This window comes from Dendropsophus ebraccatus, chromosome 3, assembly GCF_027789765.1.
Source record: "Dendropsophus ebraccatus isolate aDenEbr1 chromosome 3, aDenEbr1.pat, whole genome shotgun sequence".
NCBI classification, from domain to species: domain Eukaryota; kingdom Metazoa; phylum Chordata; class Amphibia; order Anura; family Hylidae; genus Dendropsophus; species Dendropsophus ebraccatus.
In genome coordinates this window covers 22,580,996-22,604,056 of record NC_091456.1, presented here as the reverse complement: position 1 = coordinate 22,604,056, position 23,061 = coordinate 22,580,996, and the positions used below count along the sequence as shown (strand labels likewise).

The 23,061-nt window shown below is 46.9% G+C and overlaps 1 protein-coding gene across 2 annotated transcripts; it reads right to left on the bottom strand.

Moving 5' to 3' along the window:
- Nucleotides 1-1,044: 1,044 nt before the first annotated feature.
- On the bottom strand, nt 1,045-15,994 carry YDJC (YdjC chitooligosaccharide deacetylase homolog). Of its 2 annotated transcripts, none has more exons than XM_069964046.1 (6): nt 15,907-15,994; nt 12,781-12,966; nt 10,386-10,545; nt 8,630-8,729; nt 3,727-3,904; nt 1,045-2,365 (listed from the first exon to the last, which is right to left on the bottom strand). In XM_069964046.1, exons 2-6 carry the CDS (start codon nt 12,945-12,947, stop codon nt 2,029-2,031), a joined length of 942 nt encoding a protein of 313 aa, XP_069820147.1. In that variant the 5' UTR covers nt 12,948-12,966; nt 15,907-15,994; the 3' UTR covers nt 1,045-2,028. The 2 variants fall into 2 exon arrangements, with proteins under 2 accessions (XP_069820147.1, XP_069820149.1); XM_069964048.1 differs by lacking the exon at nt 15,907-15,994 and adding an exon at nt 15,460-15,826.
- Between the last annotated feature and the right edge of the window lie 7,067 nt (nt 15,995-23,061).

Here is a 23,061-nt window from a genome sequence, read left to right as displayed (position 1 = left end):
TGCTCTACTTCTGCAGCTTTATCCACACTGGAACGCTATATTTGATTTCCTGCAGCTGCAGAAGTTGGATGCCACCCTAGGAAGCCCAGAAAATATGGATATAGCCATAGGCCATAAGCTGTCTCCATGTCTTCCTGGCAGCCCTAGAAGCAATCCAACTTCTGCCGCTGCAGGAAATCAAACACAGCGTTTGACTTCGGATAAAGTTGCAGAAGCAGAACATTTTGGCAGGATCGCTCAACACTAGCGATCAATAATTGATCATCAGGAATACAGTGAGAATGATGCCAGGAGCAGTTGGCTCTGTTCCCTGTACAGCTGTGGCATCAAGGAAGTGAATAGGAGCCGAGGCAGCAGAATATTGGTGCCACCGCTACACAGGGAACAGGGCCACCTGCTTCTAGCACTGTTCTCACTGTAGTCCTGACTATCAGTTATTAAAGGAGAAGTCCGGCGAAAATATTTATTAAAGTATTGTATTGCCCCCAAAAGTTATACCAATCACCAATATACATTTATTACGGTAAATGCTTATAAAGGGCTTTTCTCCCTGCACTTACTACTGCATCAAGGCTTCACTTCCTGGATAACATGGTGATGTCACTTCCCGGATAACATGGTGATGTCACTTCCCGGATAACATGGTGATGTCACTTCCCGGATAACATGGTGATGTCACTTCCCGGATAACATGGTGATGTCACTTCCCGGATAACATGGTGATGTCACAACCCGACTCCCAGAGCTGTGCGGGCTGTGGCTGCTAGAGAGGATGCTGGCAGGGGACACTGAGGGACACAGGGCACTGGAGGGACACTGAGCATCCCTCTGCCATCATCCTCTCCAGCAGCAACAGCCCGCACAGCTCTGGGAGTCAGGTCAGGACATCATCATGTTATCCAGGAAGTGACATCACCGTGTTATCCAGGAAGTGATGCAGTAGTAAGTGCAGGGAAAAAAGCACTTTATAAGCATTTCCTGTAATACGTGTATATTGGTGATTTGTATAACTTTTGGGGGGCAATACAATACTTTAATAACATTTTTGCCAGACTTCTTTAATATCTAGTGTTGAGCGAACCTGCCAAAATGTTCGGGTTCAGCAACTCTTTTCAAACTCGAACGCTCTTGTGTTTGATTTTGCATGGCTGCAGAAGTTGGATTGCTTCTAGGGCTGCCAGGAAAACATGGAGACAGTTTATAGGCCTATGGCTATACCCATGTTTTTCAGGAATCCCCAGGACGGCATCCAACTTCTGCAGCTGCAGGAAATCAAACACAAAGCATTATGGTGTGTTTACAGAGATTTATCTGTCAGATTTTGGAAGCCAAAGCCAGGAATGGATTTGAAAAGAGGAGAAGTCTTTCCTTTATGACCTGTTCTTGGTGTATAGTCTTCTCCTGGCTTTGGCTTAGAAAAGCTTTTAGATAAATCTGTCTGTGTAAACGCACCCTTAGAGTTTGGATAAAGTTGCAGTAGCAGAACATTTTGACAGGTTCGCTCAATAGTTGATTGCCAGGACTACAGTAAGAACGAAGCCAGAAGAAGCTGCCTCTGTAGCGGAGGCACCGATGTACTGCTGCCTCAGCTCCTATTTACTTTAATAGTAGCTTAGCCTGCAGTACACCGACACGGCCACTACACAGGGAATGGAGCCAATTGCTTCCAGCTATATTCTCACTGTAGTAGCCAAACAGCTGATTAATGCAGGTGTCGGCATCCCGACAATCACCTATCGATATCCTACCCTGTGGACAGGACAAACCCTTTTTATACAATATTTTTTTTGTTCAAGAATCCCTGTCATTAGGAACCAGTTTTGACTTGTTACAAAGCCAGGTGACAAGTTTTGAATGGTCGGTGTGTGAGCGTTCAGGGCCCCCGTGACCTCAAACATAAGCCTGGAGAAGAGAACAGCTATGCGCTTCATCCCCCTGAATCACTGCACAAGACTAGCTGCCTTATAAATCAATGGAGCTTGTCTTGTGGGGGGCTGGACATACCCTCACCAAGTGGCCTCTTGTTCGTCAAAGGTCTTTAAATGCGCACAGCTGGATACCTCTGTCACTGTAGGAACTATGCAACAATGGGTCTTTGAGAATTTTCATTTCATGCAATCTTTCCCAAGACTGAGAAAAGTCATCAGGACCCTCTCCGCAGCCCCCTTCTGATAATACACTGGGGTAGCCTGGGTGGGTCATGAGTTCAACACTGATGCTGGAGTTGGAGATTGGACTGTACAGTGAGCTCTGCTGCGTCAGACGGCTGTGAAGAGACTGAACGCTGTAATCCAGGGCGCGCTGAATATTCTCTATCGTCATGTTCTCTCCCATGGTACTTAGACCAATGTATACATCAGGCCACCTGTATGAACAAGAAAAAAAAAAGTAAGTACCAGGTATCTTACACCTTACCTTTCTAAGTCAGAGTAGAATAGTTCTCCACGCACTGTAGAAAAGAAATTCAATTTCTTCTCTGGGCAGAAAGTGCCAGAGATTTGTAATTTACTCCTATTAATAATTCTCCAGTCTTCCAGTACTTATCAGCTGCTATATGTCCTGCAGTCCTGGTGTATTCTTTCCAGACTAGAGAGCAGAAAAGGTTTTCTATAGGGATTTGCTGCTGCTCTGGACAGTTCCTGATGTGGACAGAGGTGGCAGCAGAGAGCACTGTGTCAGACTGTAGCGAATACACCACTTCCTGCAGGACATACAGCAGCTAATGTGTACTGTAAGACTGGAGATGTTTAATAGAAGTAAATTACAAATCTCTGGCACTTGCTGGGACCAGTTGTTCTGAAAGAAAATATTTTTGGGTGAACTACCCCTTTAAGGTCTGATTAATTCTGATAATTCCCATCTATAGCCAATTGACCAACAGGGAATTTTTTACTCTATAACCAGGAAGGGGATGATTAAAAATAATAAAACTACACTACCTCCCTGGCTGCGACACTACTGCTGGTGTCCTACAGATCCATCCCTGATTCAGGGTTCTGGGGCTGTGAAGCTGGCCCCTTAAAGGGGTTATCCAGTGCTACAAAAACATGGCCACTTTTGTACCACTCTTGACTCCAGATTGGGTGGGGTTTGAAAGTCAGTTCCACTCAAGTAAATGGAGCTTAATTGCAAACCACACCTGACCTGCAGACAAGAGTGGTGCAAAAGTGGCCATGTTCTTGTAGCGCCGGATAACCACTTTAAGCCAATAAGTGACTGAGGAGGGGTTGCTTACAAGCGAGTCGGACCTGCAACATTATGACTCCAGAACCCAAAAGAGGCCCACAGCGGGGTCGGAGCATTACAATACCAGCACCGGAGCCAGGGAGGTAAGTGTACCCGAGAGGAGCAGGGAAAGTATACTTACCATACCTGTCTTCAATATCGCCAATCAGCGACTGCAGGGGGGGTTCCGCCTCAACCACTGACTGCCTAAGCAAGGCTGACATGTCACAACCTGGGACCCTGCTCAGACCAGGAAGTGGCCAGGGGAACGGGAACTGGAGCAGGGATCCTAGCGATAGAGACGGAAAGGTAGGTGCATGTTGTTAGGTTCAGCCACCTCCTCCCCGACTCTTGAAAAAAAAAAAAAAAAAAAAGCCCAACACCGGACTTCCCCTTTAAGCTGGAAAACTCTACATTCAGTTACTCAGCGTCAATAACCTGGGTGTATGTAGGATTCCTTACACCTACTACTGTGTCCCTCTAAATGATACTAGTCCTCACCGAATTCCATGGCTTCTAAAGATTTCCACAGTATTCAACGCATCTTCCTCCACAGTTCTGTAAAATTCCATCAGTTGCTCCTTGATCCAGTGACACCTGTGCAGTCCTACTTCTACCGGAACGCGCGTGTAAGAAATACCGTGTTCACTCAGCACTTGTGCAAACTCCTCCCTGATTCCTGTTTAAAAAGAAATAAATACACAGTTCAGGAAAATATGTTTTCTTAAAGGGGTTTTTCCGGGTTTTAAACACCGATAGCCTATCTACAGGCTCAGGGGGTTACCGACACACAAGAGCCCCACCAATCCACCGTTTGGGGGAGCAGCTGCACTGACATCAATACGCTACAAACAGAAGCCCTGAGCCATCTACTGTGTAGTGGAGGCACAGGTTACTGCAGCTTGGCTCCCATTAAAATCAATGGCTGAGATGGGACTAAGGCTGCATTCACACGTTCAGTGTTTTTCCTGGTCCGTGATTGTGGTCCGGCAGCAACCTCCCGTGATCCGTGCAAAACAGTCGGTTTTTCATCCGTTTTGCATCCATGTCCGTTTTTTTTCATGGATCTGTGGTAAGGCATTTTAAATTACATTGATTACATCACATCCGTGTACATCCGTGAAAAACACGGATCTCATTGATTTCTATGGGGAATCCTTTCCGAGTAATGACATTTTTTAACGGAACGGATCACGGAACATCTGAATAGCCCAATGGAAAGCAATGGGCTGTAAAATTGTCCGTGAGCACGGACAACTTCTCGGAACGTGTGAATGCAGCCTGAGTATATATTTTTTTCTATGGGATGGGGACATTGCCATCAGTGTACCACCAGGTACATTGCCTTTAAGTGTACATGAATAGAACGGCGCCGTTTTTTCTGTTTTTTTTAAACAGTGACCTGATTCCTACGCGCGGTGCCAGTCTATTACTGAGAACCGGCCCAGGCTGAACACTGGAGACCGTCCCGCCTCCGATAGGAAGAAAAATTAATTTTAATGAAGCCGCGTCACAGAGGGGAGGGAGGTTCTTCCTATTGGGCATGGGCTGGCCCGCCTCCAGTGCTTCAGCCCTGTCCAGTGCTCGGTGATAGACCGGCACAGTACTTCCCCGCACCGGTGACCTCACATTTATGTACAACACTTAAAGCGAATGTAACTGATGGTATATTCACTATAAAGTGCCGCTATCAGGTATCTTAAGCTACCACACAGTGGCGGAACTACCGCCGTAGCAGCAGTAGCCGCTGCTACGGGGCCCGCCTTATCAGGGGGCCCGGTGCCCGATCCTGTAATGGACCGAGCCCCCTGAGAAGACACTCGCAGCACCCGACCGCCGAGCGGGCCTCACGGGTGCTGCAAACGGCAAGTCGCAGTGTGCCATGAGGCCCGCCCCCGTCCTCAGCGTCCCCTGCGGCACCCACCCCCTCCTTCCCTTGTCCTGCGCAGGGCCGTTTTGGGCGACCGCACGGGGCGCCGACAGCTAGGGGGTGCTGATGGCACTCTCCGCACCCACTTAGCTGCGGGCACCCCCGGCCGCCCGCTCAGCCCATCACCTGCCCCTCTGCCCCATCACCTGGCAAGACTGCCCTCCGATTGCCTGCCCGTAGCTCCGCCGCCCACCGATAGCTCCGCCCCCAGCCCGCCCGTAGCTCCGCCCCCGGACCGTTCGTAACTCCGCCCCCGGACCGCTCCGACTCAGCCGAGCACATGGAGACATCTCCCTCCAGCAGCGCAGTGACGTCATGGAGAGAGAAGACGTTGCAGGGGCGGCAGTGGAGGAGGAGAGGGACCGCGGTATGCCAGAATAAGGTGAGTATAATGTGTTGTTTTTTTTGTGTGTGTGTGTGTGTGTTTGCCAATGCAGGGGGAGCAGAGGGGATTAGTACTATGGGGGGGGGGGGGGCCCAGGGGGGATTTTTTTTATGGGGACAGCATGGGGGAATTACAATGAGGTCAGCACAGGGGAATTACAGGGGGTGGTCACCCAGTTTTCCCAGCATCCAGTATGTCAGTATAGTGGAGGTCACCCAGCTTTTCCAGCATCCTGTATGTCAGTATAATGGAGGTCACCCAGCTCTCCGCATCCTGTATGTCAGTGTAATGGAGGTCACCCAGCTTTCCCAGCATCCTGTATGTCAGTGTATAATGGAGGTCACACAGCTCTCCCCTAATCCTGTATGTCAGTATAATGGAGGTCACCCAGCTTTCCCAGCATCCTGTATGTCAGTGTGTAATGGAGGTCACCCAGCTTTCCCAGCATCCTGTATGACAGTGTAATGGAGGTCACATAGCTTTCCCAGCATCCTGTATGTCAGTGTAATGGAGGTCACCCAGCTTTCCCAGCATCCTGTATGTCAGTGTGTAATGGAGGTCACCCAGCTTTCCCAGCATCCTGTATGTCAGTGTAATGGAGGTCACCCAGCTTTCCCAGCATCCTGTATGTCAGTGTGTAATGGAGGTCACCCAGCTTTCCCAGCATCCTGTATGTCAGTGTAATGGAGGTCACACCTTGCAGACTTTACTGCACCAAGCAGCAGAATTACTACAGTTTAGGAGCCTATAGGAGGGAAAAGGGAAGGAAGTTGCCGGAAATGTGCAGAGCCTGAGATGTCTGTCTGGCAGGTTCTGAAGACACGAATTGTAGCTGCAAGAAATCATCATGGTGGTCCGGGCCGGATGGAGGAAAAGGAAAATGGCGCCTCAGATCAAAGAAGACGTCACCTGTGAGTCCCTGTACGATGATTTTGTATTCAGTTGAACTCTTAGGGGTGCAACGCTGCTCTATGCCATAATACACACACTGCTTCTTCCTAATAACCCGATTCCTGATAAAAGCCCCCCTTCCTTCTCCAGGGATGAATTGAGTGAGGTCGCTTTTATCAAGATTCGCCCTGTTGCCAAAATGATCTAAAAACTGCCCTGGTCCTGCGGCCCCATCCTCAGCGTCCCCTGCGGCATCCGTCCCCTCCTTCCCCTGTCCTGCGGCTCCCGTCCTCCGCGCCCCCTGCGGCTCCCACCCTGTCCTGTGTCCCCCTGCGGCCTCTGTCTCCGTCCCGTGTCCCCCTGCAGCCCGTGTCCCCGTTCTGTGTCCCCCTGCGGCCTCCGTCTCCTCCGTCTCCATCTCCCGTGTACCCCTGCGGCCCCCGTCCCCATTCTGTCTCCCCCTGCGGCCTCCGTCTCGTGTCCCCCTGCAGCCCCCGTCCCCGTTCTGTGTCCCCCTGCGGCCTCCGTCTCTGCGGGGTCCCTGTCCCCTACCATCACTATCAGTGCCCCCACAGACCAGAGAGAAGAGGAAGGCGGGCACAGAAGCCACACAGGACCAGAGGACAGAGCAGGAACCAGGACAGGTGAGATTACCCCAGAGAACTACAACCCCCACTATGTCCTGGTAACAGTTCATGATGGGAGATGTAGTTTTACAGCCTGTGGACATTCAAGTTGGAGAACTACAACCCTCATCATTTCCTATTGATGGTTCATAGTGGGGATTGAAGTTCTGCAGGGGATTAGAGGTTGACATAGTATAGGAGGGGGGAGGCAGTGGCACAGTAGAACTACTTCTCCCAGCATGCTGTGTGGTAATATGCAGGACTACATCCCCCAGCTTTGTGTATAGGGTGGGCTGTAGAACTACATCTCCCATCATGGTGTGTGGTAACATACAGGACTACATCTCCCCGCATAGTGTGGGGTAATATACAGGACTACATCTCCCCGCATAGTGTGGGGTAATATACAGGACTACATCTCCCAGCATAGTGTGGGGTAATATACAGGACTACATCTCCCAGCATAGTGTGGGGTAATATACAGGACTACATCTCCCAGCATGGTGTGGGGTAATATACAGGACTACATCTCCCAGCATGGTGTGTGGTAATATACAGGACTACATCTCCCCGCATAGTGTGTGGTAATATACAGGACTACATCTCCCAGCATAGTGTGGGGTAATATACAGGACTACATCTCCCAGCATGGTGTGTGGTAATATACAGGACTACATCTCCCAGCATAGTGTGTGGTAATATACAGGACTACATCTCCCAGCATAGTGTGTGGTAATATACAGGACTACATCTCCTCGCATAGTGTGGGGTAATATACAGGACTACATCTCCCAGCATGCTGTGTGGTAATATACAGGACTACATCTCCCCACATAGTGTGGGGTAATATACAGGACTACATCTCCCAGCATAGTGTGGGGTAATATACAGGACTACATCTCCCAGCATAATGTGTGGTAACATACAGGACTACATCTCCCAGCATAGTGTGGGGTAATATACAGGACTACATCTCCCCGCATAGTGTGGGGTAATATACAGGACTATTTCACATAATAGGAGTTGTAGTTTTGCAACAGATAAGAAGATGACAGGGTACACAAGGGGGAGATGGTGGCACAGTAGACTAGCGGCTATGTGGGTGCATGTGTATATGTAGGGCTTGCAACACATTGCCAGAGGCAGCATTCCTTCCAGGAGTATGCTGAGGAGGGGGGCCCCATACAGTTTTTTGCTATGGGGCCCCATGAATCCTAGTTACGCCCCTGCTACCACATCTAGGGTATGGGGGTGGGGGTAGATTGGGACATACTGATGTTTATATAGGGAGGGCTGTCAATCATTCTAGATCTTAGCATTCCCTCTGTCTAGTGTTATTCTCAGACAGGAAACCACTGGAGACCTGACACAGCTGCTTTACAATATAAACGTTTCACTATCTCATAGGTCAGTGATGGCTAACCTTGACACACCAGCTGTTACAAAACTACAATTCCCATCATGCCTGGACAACCAAAGATATGGCTTCGGCTGCCCAGATATCATGGGAATTGTAGTTTTGAAACAGCTGGAGTGTCAAGGTTAGCCATCACTGTTATAGGTGGTGCTTACTTGGTAGGACATGAACATGCTGGTGTCCATCCATATGTTGGGGCATCTGTCCAGTCAACTCCTGAAACAGCATGACCTGGGCAGTCAATTCCTGTTGAACCTGACAATCAGATAGTCATTACACTTTTACACTGTTAGACACAATGGCTGAAGCAAAACGATCTTTTACTTAGTCTAGCAGGTGCCTTGAAGCTGAGCATTACATTACACTATTTATATGACAACAGGCAAAATACAGAATCCAACTAAGTAGCCAGTAATGCGGTGTATATACAGTACAATGGGGCGGACAGATCACCGGTAGCCCCGCCCCCACTGCGCCAAACAGCCTAATTTGCATAATGAAAAAGTGAAGATTTCCTGAAAAAGGAGCTGAGGATCCTTCATTCTCATCGTTCTGTGCGCCATGGAAACATAAGAGCAGGTTAATGACTTCGAACTACTGTCAGTTTTCCTTTAAAAGACGTCCCAAAAACGGCCATATTTTCCCTACTAAACTTTGTATTTTAAACTGCAGTCCACTGCCTGTTGTTGAGGAATTCCATCTTCAAAGGACAAGATAAATGATAAGTGAGGACGGGGCTTGGTGAGTGCTATGAGCAGGAGAGGTCATAGACTGTGTGAATGCAAGATGAGCCTGCACGCCTCCAGAGGGTCCACACTGTTCCTGAAAGGTAAAATCAAGGCTTCCCATAATTTCAGGGCAGCTGTCCCTCGTAAATTCTTGTGTTCTTACTATTTACCCAGTGCATAGTGTAATCTGCATCTCCGTTTAGTCAACATCCTCAGCTCACTGTGATGTAACCCCTTCCTTGCTGTGCTGCTGTTTCATCCCTTTCTGAAGCACCTAACAAAGCCAGTGATTAATAATTCCCTCCCTGCCGCCACCTTCTGTAATGTACTGTACTGTAAATATAGTGACGGTGATATAGTACTGGAGAGAGAAGTAGATTCTGTCCTGTGACTGGCCAGAAAGGTAAGGAAAAGAAACTCCAGGTGTGGGTACTGCTGGCAAAGAGCTGAGCTCTGGTTCCAACCACTGAAACTGAGTGAAGGAGAAATAGCTGTGCACCATGGAGGAGGCTCAAGAACATCAGGGAGGGTCCAAAAATTAAATAATCATAGCCCCCTATAAATTAAATGAGGATAGCCCCCTATAGCGCCTAGGATGCTGAGGAGGAAGGTATGTGTGGTACCCTCCCCCTAGGCACAGGTCCCGCACTGTTAGTCAGGGTAAACTCCGGTCCGGAGCACTGCAGTGTCTACCGGCCATGTGCCAGTGCTCCTAACTGGGCTCGGGGTACTCCCGTGGAAAAATAGTTTTCAAATCAACCGTTGCAAGAAAGTTATACAGATTTGTAAATGACTTCTATTTTAAAATCTCAAGTCTTCCAGTACTTATCAGCTGCTGTATGTCCTGCAGAAAGTGGTGTTTTCTTTAAGGTCTGACATAGTGCTCTCTGCTGCCCCCTCTGTCCATGTTAGAAAACCTCTTCTGCTCTGGATAATTCCTATGGGGATTTCCAGACAATTCCTGGTGGCAGCACTGTGTCAGACTGGAAAGAATACACCACTTCTTGCAGCACATACAGCAGCTGATAAGTATCGGAAGACTCAATATTTTTAAGGAGAAGTAAATTACAAATCTTTCTGCCACCAATTGATTTATTTACTTATTTTACCACTAGAGTACCCCTTAAATACTCATTTTGGTCCGGTCTACGGAATCTGAAGTTGCACCCAGTCATGGACTTACCTCTGACATGCTGAGTAGTCCTTGTGCAAGTGCTTTTCGGATACCCGTTTTGCCACGAAAGACTCCTTCAGCATTGATAAGAGTGGAGCTCTGACGTAGCTCTCTACACACTGGTATACCTTCTGAGAGATTAGCATGCAAACCAATCGGGATATTATACCTTTATTTAAAAAAAAAAAATTATATCACAATTCACACAAGAACATTGTTGGGTAATACATTTACAATTAAATATGACCAGGAGGCGGGACAAAAAAAAAAAGAAGAAAAGAAACAAATGTACTCATCCACCCCTCACATCACAATACTTCACGGTCTCAACCCAAGAAAATCATTGGCTGAGGTAGTAGCTGATTGGGCGAGTGGGCACTTCCCTGTATCAAGACCATGGAAAGCTGTGCTGCATCACTATGGGAACAGTGGCAGCATGGGAGCGGGGCAGGTGAGTATGTGTGTTTTGTTTTTTTATCTTATCCACATTTAATCGTAAAAGTTATTCTGCAGACAAGCCCTTTATAGGAAGCCAGTCAGCTCTTTTACGGTTTATAAATAGTACCGGTTTACCTTGTAAGGGTGTGTTCACACATACAGGATCTGCAGCAGATTTGATGGCCCAGATATGATTTGTTTTTAATCTGCAACTTCAAATCTGCTGCAGATGTACATGTGAACAAACCCTAAAGGAAAACTATCAGCAGGTTCGTACGCACATGTTCTCGACGGCCGCTTACCTCCTCTCCATTTACACAGAATCTGCCAAAGATTTGAAGCCAAAGCCAGAAACAGACTATAAACAGAGATCAGGTCATAAAGGAAAGCCTGAGATTTCTCCTCTTTTCATATCCATTCCTGGCTTTGGCTTCAAATCTTTGGCAGATAATCTGTCAGATAATGTTTCTGTGTAAATGGACGCTTAATGGCGCTGATCTTCGGACGCTCATGAGTCTTGCGATTTTCGCCATATTGAAGCATATGAAAGTATGCAAATTAACTTTTTCGGAACACTGTGGGTATTCCTCGGCACCCCAGAGCACAGTTTAGCACCCCCACCAGCTCAGTTACAGATGTGACAGGCAGCAGGGGCAGGAGAGAGTGTAAGGCTAGGTTCACACTGTTTTTTTTATCCGTTTTTTGCAAAAAACGGATGAAAAAAAACGGATGCATTTGTAATCATCCGTTTTGATCCGCTTTTCCATTGACTTCCATTGTAAAAAAAAAAAAAAAAAACGGATCAAAACGGATCCATTTTTTTTGATGGACACAAAAACGTAGCTGACACTACTTTTGTGTCCGTTAAAAAAAAACTGACAATGGAAGTCAATGGAAAAACGGATGCACACAAATGCATCAGTTTTTCGCAAAAAACGGATGAAAAAAAAAACGGATTGCAAAAACAGTGTGGGCCTAGCCTAACAAGGAAGCAATTCTTACCTCTCCCCGTGCCCGCGATGCACCATCTGCCTGTCCCCAGGACCCCCCGCCAGAAGCAATCTCCACCCAGTTGTGATGATGGGGGAAAACGCCAGTCCCAACTGATCGACTGGCCGCTGAGCAGCCAGTCCATTAGCCGGGTCATGGCATCGCAGGAGATCTTGTAGCAGCAATCTGGTGTTGAAGAGAGGTAAGTAAGTAAGACTTGTTATTTTCCTGACGTTCCCTGCCATTTAACCCCTTCTCGCCAGTAATACGTATATATACGTTCCTACTGTATATATACGTTCCTGACTGAAGGGGCTTTTGATGTGTGCTGGACCACTGCAGCGAGAGTGGTCCCGCACACATCAGTGTCCTGGAGGCTGAGGGTAATGACAAGCAGCTGCTTGTCATTAACCCCTTAAACACTGCGATCTATAGCGATCGCTGTGTTTAAGGTACCCAGTGACAGGACAAGCTCCTGTTACTGAGTGATCTGTGGGGGTCCCGATCGATTGTGCAGGGGTTATCCACTTACCTCCGTCCTGTCAGATTGGCCATCAAAGGCCTATACTTTAAAGCAGGGATGGGGGAACCTTCGGCCCTTCAGCTGTTGCAAAACTACAATTCCCATCATGCCATGCTATGTAAAGCTTTAGCTTTGGCTGTCCAGGCATGATGGGAATTGTAGTTTTGCAACAGCTAAAGGGCCGAAGGTTCCCCCATCCCTGCTTTAAACCCTCCAAGCATGTGAAGGGGAGGCCTATTATAGCTCTATACTATATACAGCAACACACACAAAGACTGTCACTGACAGGGGACATCAAGAAGATGATCCGCTGCCAGTTGTGTTATATTACAGATCGGTAACTGATACATGGGTGCGGTAGGATCAGCAGTTGTGGTGTGTAGGTCACAACCAGCATACGTGGAAATGTTTACTTTCCATTACAGCTGTCTTCTCCACCTCCACTTCTCTTACCTGCGTGCTAGATCTGCAGCACAAGGTGCCGAGCTGCCATTCACTAGAAGAGACACGTTAGTAATGGCGCCGGCAGTGAAACATTCCACAATGCCAACGTCCCTGCGAGGGCAGTACCCGAAGTCATCTCCCGTCACCACCATCTTAATGCGGGTATTCACCGACATTGTCTGCAACCCGGGGTGCCTGAGTATAGACAAGGAAAGAATACATATTAAAAGGTTTCATATTTTCCCCTTAAGGCCTACACAGTGTTCTTAGAGTTACACTGCTGTAGATGAAAAGTGGGTTCAGTACTTATCAGCTGCTGTATGTCCTGCAGGAAGTGATGTATTCTTTCCGACCCGACACAGTGCTCTCTGCTGCCACCTCTGTTCATGTCAGGAACTGTCCAGAGCAGCAGCAAATCCCCATAAAAAAACCTCTCCTGCTCTGCACAATTCCTGACATGGACAGAGGTGGCAGCAGAGAGCACTGTGTCAGACTGGAAAGAATACAGCAGGACATGCAGCAGCTGATAAGTACTGGAAGACCGGAGATATATATATATACACTCACCGGCCACTTTATTAGGTACACCATGCTAGTGACGGGTTGGACCCCCTTTTGCCTTCAGAACTGCCTCAATTCTTGGTGGCCTAGATTCAACAAGGTGCTGGAAGCTTCCTCAGAGATTTTGGTCCATATTGACATGATGACATCACACAGTTGCCGCAGATTTGTCGGCTGCACATCCATGATGCGAATCTCCCGATCCACCACGTCCCAAAGATGCTCTATTGGATTGAGATCTGGTGACTGTGGAGGCCATTGGAGTACAGTGAACTCATTGTCATGTACAAGAAACCAGTCTGAGATGATTCTAGCTTTATGACATGGTGCATTATCCTGCTGAAAGTAGCCATCAGATGTTGGGTCCATTGTGGTCATAAAGGGATGGACATGGTCAGCAACAATACTCAGGTAGGCTGTGGCGTTGCAACGATGCTCAATTGGTACCAAGGGGCCCAAAGAGTGCCAAGAAAATATTCCCCACACCATGACACCACCACCACCAGCCTGAACCGTTGATACAAGGCAGGATGGATCCATGCTTTCATGTTGTTGACGCCAAATTCTGACCCTACCATCCGAATGTCGCAGCAGAAATCGAGACTCATCAGATCAGGCAACGTTTTTCCAATCTTCTACTGTCCAATTTCGATGAGCTTGTGCAAATTGTAGCCTCAGTTTCCTGTTCTTAGCTGAAAGGAGTGGCACCCGGTGTGGTCTTCTGCTGCTGTAGCCCATCTGCCTCAAAGTTGGCCGTACTGTGCGTTCAGAGATGCTCTTCTGCCTACCTTGGTTGTAACGGTTGGCTATTTGAGTCACTGTTGCCTTTCTATCAGCTCGAACCAGTCTGCCCATTCTCCTCTGACCTCTGGCATCTACAAGGCATTTCCGCCCACAGAACTGCCGCTCACTGGATGTTTTTTCTTTTTCGGACCATTCTCTGTAAACCCTAGAGATGGTTGTGCGTGAAAATCCCAGTAGATCAGCAGTTTCTGAAATACTCAGACCAGCCCTTCTGGCACCAACAACCATGCCACGTTCAAAGGCACTCAAATCACCTTTCTTCCCCATACTGATGCTCGGTTTGAACTGCAGGAGATATTCTTGACCATGTCTACATGCCTAAATGCACTGAGCTGCCGCCATGTGATTGGCTGATTAGAAATTAAGTGGTAACGTGCAGTTGGACAGGTGTACCTAATAAAGTGGCCGGTGAGCATATATTTTTTTAATAGACATAGATTACAAATCTATATGATTTTCTGAAACCAGTTGATTTGAAAGAAAAAGATTTTTGTTGGAGTGGTCCTTTAACGATTTGTCGGAAGCAGGGCAGCTGCAACCGAGTGCCGATCAGTAAGATTCAGACCCGCCTCCTCAGGCTGTCAATCATTCCAGAGGAGGTGGCGGCCTGATGTTACAGCAGCGGCCAGAGGACAGGAGAGCCGGATGCCAGATTACAAGCAGCGCTGATTGCGAGTATACACTGCTGATTCTGATCTGGAAACTGACAGCACAGATATATACATATCTATGCTGTCAGCTTTCCTTGCCAGAGTTTTGTAATTTACTTCTATTTAAAAAAAAAAAAGTCTCAAGTCTTCCAGTACTTATTAGCTGCTGTACGTCCTGCAGGAAGTGGTGTATTCTTCCCAGTCTGACACAGTGCTCTCTGCTGCCACCTCTGTCCATGTCAGGAACTGTCCAGAGCAGCAGCAAATCCCCATAGAAAACCTCTCCTGCTCTCCGGACTGGAAAGAATACAATTTCCTGCTGGACATACAGCAGCTGATAAGTACTGGAAGACATGAGATTTTTTTTAAAAAAAAAAATAGAAGTAAATTACAAAATCTATGGCACTTTCTGACACCAGTTTTGTATAACTACCGCTTTAAATAAAACATCGCACATAATACATAAATATTGCCAAATATAAGATTTCATGTTTGTACGGCGGACCAGGAAGCAATTGGGCAAAAATGTGCAACTTTTTGACACAAAACCCCAGGATTACACCATTAATAGACTTTCCTATTGAGGTCAGCTGGAAAAACCTGGGAACATACGGTGACAGTAAGTCTGAATAACGTCAAATAAACCGTGCGCTTATTCTGAAAACATACATACCTATACGGCAGGTTACTGTTCGTGACGCCAGCGCCATATGTTACACGGCTGATATATAATCAGTAACTAAGGACATAGGAACCAGGCTGCTTTACACATATAATAACTAAAATCAGCAAAACTTATTAGGGCAGATGTTGTAGAACTACAAGTCCCATCAGTCCCTGACATCACAGGAGCTGCAGTTCTGCCTCAGCTGCTGAAGAACCGCACAGAGCAGCCTCCTCCGGTGTCAGGCAGCCGCTTATACTACATATACATCGTATATACTCTATGGACATCTAGTATGTGCGGTAACGCAGGAGCCGGTGTGCGGTACCGGCGGTGGGGATATAAACAGCATGACGGGATTAGCAGGATAACGGAGCGGTTTAGTAGGCCTCCCTCCCGCCGTCTCCCGGCCCCGTCCTCGTCCTTCCTTCCTCCCACCCCCGCTTCTCTCCTCACCTCCCGGTACACTATCACCAGCCCGGCACACCGTCCGCTTCTCCTGAAGCTTTCATTTCCTCCAACTACATACAGCCGAGTAGGTACAGAGCCCCGCCCCTGTGTCACTGACGTCACCGCCGTGCCCCGCCCACTAGAGCTCTTACGTTGGCAGACACTAGTGACGTGTGTGGGTGTGCTGCACGTGGTCAGGGCTGTGCGCTTCACCTTATGGCACAGACTGAGTTACCTCATGTAAACTTATCAGAACTGTTTCCTTAGAAAGAGAATAATGAGCGGCTGCAGGCGCAACATGATGTGGCAATAGGCTTTATTTGATATAAGGTTGTGTTCACACACAGTTTTATTACAGTACAGTCACGACAGGGCAGGATCTTAAGAATTATGCAGTACTGCAGTATATGAACACAGCCTACTGCACCCCCATACTATTATAATGTGCCCTTCTTTGCCCCAATTTATAATAATCCCCTCTCCTGTGCCCCAGGTAGCAATAATCCCCTTTTCCCTTACGTCCACAGCGGCACAATTGGGGGGGGGGTTTATTGCCCCTGTGAGGCTTGGCAGGACAAAAGAATATTTAATAGTGCCCCAGGTAGCAATAATCCCCTTTTATGTGCCCCAGGTAGTAATAATCCCCTCTCATGTGCCTCTAGGTAGGAATAATCCCCTCTCCTGTGCCTCTAGGTAGGAATAATTTCCTCTCCTGTGCCCCTAAGTAGCAATAATCCCCTCTCCTGTGCCCCAGGTAGCAATAATCCCTTTATGTGCCCCAGGTAGCAATAATCCCCTTTTCTGTACCACCAGGTAGCAATAATCCCCTCTCCTGTGCCCCTAAGTAGCAATAATATTCCTTCCAGTGCCTCTAGGTAGGAATAATCCCCTCTCCTGTGCCCCAGGTAGCAATAGTCCTGTGCCCCTAAATAGCAATAATCCCCTCTCCTGTGCCCCTAAGTAGCAATAATATTCCTTCCTGTGCCTCCAGGTAGGAATAATCCCCTCTCCTGTGCCCCAGGTAGCAATAATCCCCTCTCCTGTGCCCCCAGGTAGGAATAATCCCCTCTCCTGTGCCTCCAGGTAGGAATAATCCCCTCTCCTGTGCCTCCAGGTAGGAATAATCCCCTCTCCTGTGCCCCTAAATAGCAATAATCCCCTCTCCTGTGCCCCTAAATAGCAATAATCCCCTCTCCTGTGCCCCTAAATAGCAATAATCCCCTCTCCTGTGCCCCCAGGTAGGAATAATCCCCTCTCCTGTGCCCCCAGGTAGGAATAATCCCCTCTCCTGTGCCCCCAGGTAGGAATAATCCCCTCTCCTGTGCCCCCAGGTAGGAATAATCCCCTCTCCTGTGCCTCCAGGTAGGAATAATCCCCCTCTCCTGTGCCCCTAAATAGCAATAATCCCCTCTCCTGTGCCCCTAAATAGCAATAATCCCCTCTCCTGTGCCCCTAAATAGCAATAATCCCCTCTCCTGTGCCCCTAAATAGCAATAATCCCCTCTCCTGTGCCCCCAGGTAGGAATAATCCCCTCTCCTGTGCCCCCAGGTAGGAATAATCCCCTCTCCTGTGCCCCCAGGTAGGAATAATCCCCTCTCCTGTGCCCCCAGGTAGCAATAATCCCCTCTCCTGTGCCCCCAGGTAGGAATAATCCCCTCTCCTGTGCCCCCAGGTAGGAATAATCCCCTCTCCTGTGCCCCCAGGTAGGAATAATCCCCTCTCCTGTACCCCCAGGTAGGAATAATCCTCTCTCCTGTGTCCCCAGGTAGGAATAATCCCCTCTCCTGTGTCCCCAGGTAGGAATAATCCCCTCTCCTGTACCCCCAGGTAGGAATAATCCCCTTTCCTGTGTCCCCAGGTAGGAATAATCCCCTCTCCTGTGCCCCCAGGTAGGAATAATCCCCTCTCCTGTGCCCCCAGGTAGGAATAATCCCCTCTCCTGTGCCCCCAGGTAGGAATAATCCCCTCTCCTGTGCCCCCAGGTAGGAATAATCCCCTCTCCTGTGCCCCCAGGTACGAATAATCCCCTCTCCTGTGCCTCTAGGTAGGAATAATCCCCTCTCCTGTGCCCCTAAATAGCAATAATCCCCTATTCTGTGCCTCCAAGTAACAATAACCCCCTCATGTGCCACTGCCGCACCCGCTACAGTGCAGGAGCAATGAGTCCAGCATTGGACCTGTTTCAGTAGGCACAGTCCGTTGTGTGGGATGCTATTATGGTAGCACGCCATGGAGTATGCATACAAGAGCACTGACCAGTCTAGGATCAATCTATTGCGGAACTCCCTGCTCCTGTATTGTAATACATATAATGCACGCATGGCTGCTCACTCTGCAGGGGTGACCAGTGCTGCCCCCTTAAGGACTGTATAATTTGCCGCATCTTGCCTCGGGGCAGATGTAGCCCTAACTGTATTGTATAAATGCCGCTATCAGGGATGGGGCCACCCTATTAAAGGGGTTATCCAGCACTACAAAAACATGGCCACTTTTCCCCCTACTGTTGTCTCCAGTTCAGGTGCATTATCAGGTGCAAGATCGCTTATGTCATAAAGAAGGTGCCGAAAAAAGAAAGAACCGCTGCCTGGATCACTGTCATCTTCGATGCGCTAGACCTTGAGCTTGATCCTGCCCTACACTTGATGTAATTTGGAAAAGGGGTTGTCTGCCTTCCTGAGAGGTGGACCTTGATCTATAAAAGAGAAAAGGTGCTACCACCCAGCCATTAATAAGATGACAGATAAGGTAGCTAGATCTCTCTCACGTCTGATGGAATATATTTTTAGGAGTTTTTTGTTGTAATTGTAAATCAGGTAAATGTACACATGTTTATACTATGATGTATTAGTATTCCCCCTCTAAGCCCAAGGGAGGGGCAACTCTCCAGCCATGACTCCCTCGAGGTTTCTTCCACAGGGGTTTTTTCCTCGCCTGAGTGTTGGAAGGTGACTCTTTGTGAGTTACGGGTTAGCCATTTTAAATAAAACTGTGATCACTGATTACAATTTTTTGTGTCTCTATTTTTTTGTTTGATTCCTATTCTTTCCAGTCTGACACAGTGCTCTCTGCTGCCACCTCTGTTCGTGTCAGGAACTGTCCAGAGCTGTAGCAAATCCCCATAGAAAACCTTTCCTGCAGTTGTAGTTTAAATAATTGCATAAGCTCAGTACTGTATTTTAGTGAGGTGTGTTTCTTGGACATGAGATATTGTCTCACTTTTAGAAATTTATAGAGATCTTCTTTAGGTAAGTTATAAGAGTTTTCTAAGTCTAGATATGTGTGGAGAATGCCCTCTCGGAACAGCTGGTTTACCTCTAACAAGCCCTGGGTCATCCAATTAGATAAATCAATTGTGGGAATAGCAATGTGAAGTATGTCCAATGGCAGGTGTGGCAAGATAATATTTTGCCTTGTCCCTATAGCAGTATGTGAAACTTGGTAACATTTGAACCTACAGGTCCATTCGCAAAATGGATATCAGACCTTAATATCTCACCTACTGAAAACGACTGGAAACAAGCATTTTACTGGTCTGACAAAGCTGTCCACTGTGTTTCACATGTTGAAAATAACATTAAATCTAGACTACAATTGTATTATACTCCTCTGAGATTACATAGTATGTTCCCATCGGTGTCGCAATTGTGTTGGAGGAATTGCGGCAGTGAGGGATCTTTGACTCATATTTTGTGGGGATGCCCTCTTGTGACAAATTATTGCTTGGAGGTTTCAGATTTGATTCTCAAGATCTTTAAATATCCAATTCCCATCACACCTCAATTAGTACTGCTTGGTCTAGTAATACAGCACATTGTGCCTCAACACAGGATATTATTCTGCCTGATTACGACAATTGCAAAATTACTACTCACCAGACGTTGGAAAACATCCAACATCCCTACTAAAACAGAACTGGTACTGGTAAGAATTAAATATAACTTATAAATACGAGGAGGCTATAGCCTATGGCAACAATACAATTAAAAAATTTAGAGAGATGTGGTCGTTATGGACATCTAGTCCATTTTTTTCACCTTAAGTTTTCTGTTTAGTTTCTTATCTGTTTTCTGAATAAGCTATAATTACATATACGATGATATCACATACAGACTCAATACATCCTCATGCATATTTTGATAGACATGCTATCTTATACATGTTACGTTATTGTTAACTTTACCTTAGCTCTATTTCTTATTCCATTTGTGAAAACTGTTTTATCTGTTGTACTTTCGATGTACTCTTGTTATACTTTTGTTTGCCAAACTTTACTTTTGTTTGCCAAAAAAATTTATTGACAAAAATTCAATAAAATATATTGAAACAGAAAATCTTTCCTGCTCTGGACAGTTCCTGACATGGACAGAGGTGGCAGCAGAGAGCACTGTGTCAGACTGAAAACACCATTCCTTGCAGGGCATACAGCAGCTGATAAGTACTGGAAGACTGGAGATTTTTAAATAAAAGTAAATTTTATAACTTTCTGAAACCAGTTGATTTGAAAGAAAAAGATTTTTGCCGGAGTACCCCAATGGGTGGTCAATGGGTAAATCCGCATGGTACCAGGGATAAGGCAGCATAAAGTTAAAAGTTAAAGCAGGGAGGAGAGAGGGCACCAGCGGACACCAGTTAACACAGACCACGGGTAGGGAACCTTGGCTTTCCAGCTGTTGCAAAACTACAACTCCCATCTTGTCCAGACAGCTAAAGCTTGGGTTGTCCGGGCGTGATGGGAGTTGTAGTTTTGCAACAGCTGGAGAGCCAAGGTTCCCTTCCCCTGCCACAGACCTAGAGAACAGTCCGTCAGAGGTCGACGTTGCCAGTAAACTGTAACAACATAATATGGAGACAGAACAGAAAATGAAAAGTTGCACAATTAGAGCTAACGGATAAGCGAACCATTCTCATCTGTACAAGAATCCTGGTGGGCTGCTGGAGCTCATATACACTCACCGGCCACTTTATTAGGTACACCATGCTAGTAACGGGTTGGACCCCCTTTTGCCTTCAGAACTGCCTCAATTCTTCGTGGCATAGATACAACAAGGTGCTGGAAGCTTCCTCAGAGATTTTGGTCCATATTGACATGATGGCATCACACAGTTGCCGCAGATTTGTCGGCTGCACATCCATGATGAGAATCTCCCGTTCCACCACATCCCAAAGATGCTCTATTGGATTGAGATCTGGTGACTGTGGAGGCCATTGGAGTACAGTGAACTCATTGTCATGTTCAAGAAACCAGTCTGAGATGATTCTAGCTTTATGACATGGCGCATTATCCTGCTGAAAGTAGCCATCAGATGTTGGGTACATTGTGGTCATAAAGGGATGGACATGGTCAGCAACAATACTCAGGTAGGCTGTGGCGTTGCAACGATGCTCAATTGGTACCAAGGGGCCCAAAGAGTGCCAAGAAAATATTCCCCACACCATGACACCACCACCACCAGCCTGAACCGTTGATACAAGGCAGGATGGATCCATGCTTTCATGTTGTTGCCGCCAAATTCTGACCCTACCATCCGAATGTCGCAGCAGAAATCGAGACTCATCAGACCAGGCAACGTTTTTCCAATCTTCTACTGTCCAATTTCGATGAGCTTGTGCAAATTGTAGCCTCAGTTTCCTGTTCTTAGCTGAAAGGAGTGGCACCCGGTGTGGTCTTCTGCTGCTGTAGCCCATCTGCCTCAAAGTTGGACGTACTGCACTGAGTTGCCGCCATGTGATTGGCTGATTAGAAATTAAGTGGTAACGTGCAGTTGGACAGGTGTACCTAATAAAGTGGCCGGTGAGTGTAGGACGGCTTGTGTTGTCTGCTATATACAGGCACATGGAGGAAACAAGGCTCTGCATTCCTGTATACTGTATTAAAAATGCATGCATTGCTATAGAAATCCAGAAATTACTCACTGCTACTATTTCCACTTACTCATTGTGCATAAATAATTTACTGCTCTTATTCCATGAAAAAGATATAATATACTGTAATATTACATTATAGAAATAAGATTGTTGGCAGAAAATCTATTTTAATAATACAGTGGTGCCTTGGATTACGAGCATAATTCGTTCCGGGACTGCACTTGTAATCCAGATCCACTCTTAAACCAAAGCAAATTTTCCCATAAGAAATCATAGAAATGCAGACAATTGGTTCCACAGCCTAAAAATAATGATTTATTATTCTGAATAACATGTAAAACAGATGAAACAAACATCCAGAAACAGCAGAATCTGTGATATTATAAGTTACTGTACAGTAATGGAGGGGATGGGAAACACAAGGGCTGACAGAGACTGCAGGGAGCATGAAGGAATGAGCAGGACAGATGTGGGCACATACATGCAGCGCTCTCTGTCCGGGGAGAGAGGGGTTACAGCTATGGAGAGAATACCTCCACAGTCCTGTCCCCTGATGTAAGCCCCAGCCTGAAGTGGATCTGCTATGATTTGGAAGGTGAGGGAGTCTTTATGGGTCAGAGTACAGTGCTGTAGACCCCGCTATGCAGACCATGCCTCTCCCCCACTCCCCCTCCAACCCAGTACAGGGAGCTCTTAAACCAAAGCAATGCTCTTAAACCAAGTCACAATTTTGAAAAACTGTGAGCTCTTAAACCCAAACGCTCTTAATCCAAGTTACTCTTAAACCAGGGTACCACTGTATACCTGATTTTAAATAGGAGCAAAACTACAGTACGTATAAGACATAGCACCCACCACCCTATAGCTATATTTCCACTTTGGGAACAGATTGGGTAAAGGCCGCCATCTTGTTAAATAAACGGCTGCTAATAATGATAATTTATAGCGGCCGTCTATGTTACGAGACGGACGCCTTCCCCTATATGTTCCTGACATGGAAACATAGCCTCATGATGTCTAATATGCATAACAGAGTGTAGAAGTTTAGCCTGGTGTGCATGGTGAAATATCATACTACCAAACTTTTTGGACGGCCAAAGAGGGACATCGGCGCCGATCTATTCATCTGCAACATGATGGTACATTCGCTTTAAGTCTTATTCACACATAGTTACCCTGTATGTAATTGCGGACCTGCAACTGCGGACAGTATTCCAAATGTGTTTCAGTAACTGTCCACATTTGCAGGGACTCACTGTTAGATAGGTGACATGGACCGCAAAATGGCTTAAAAA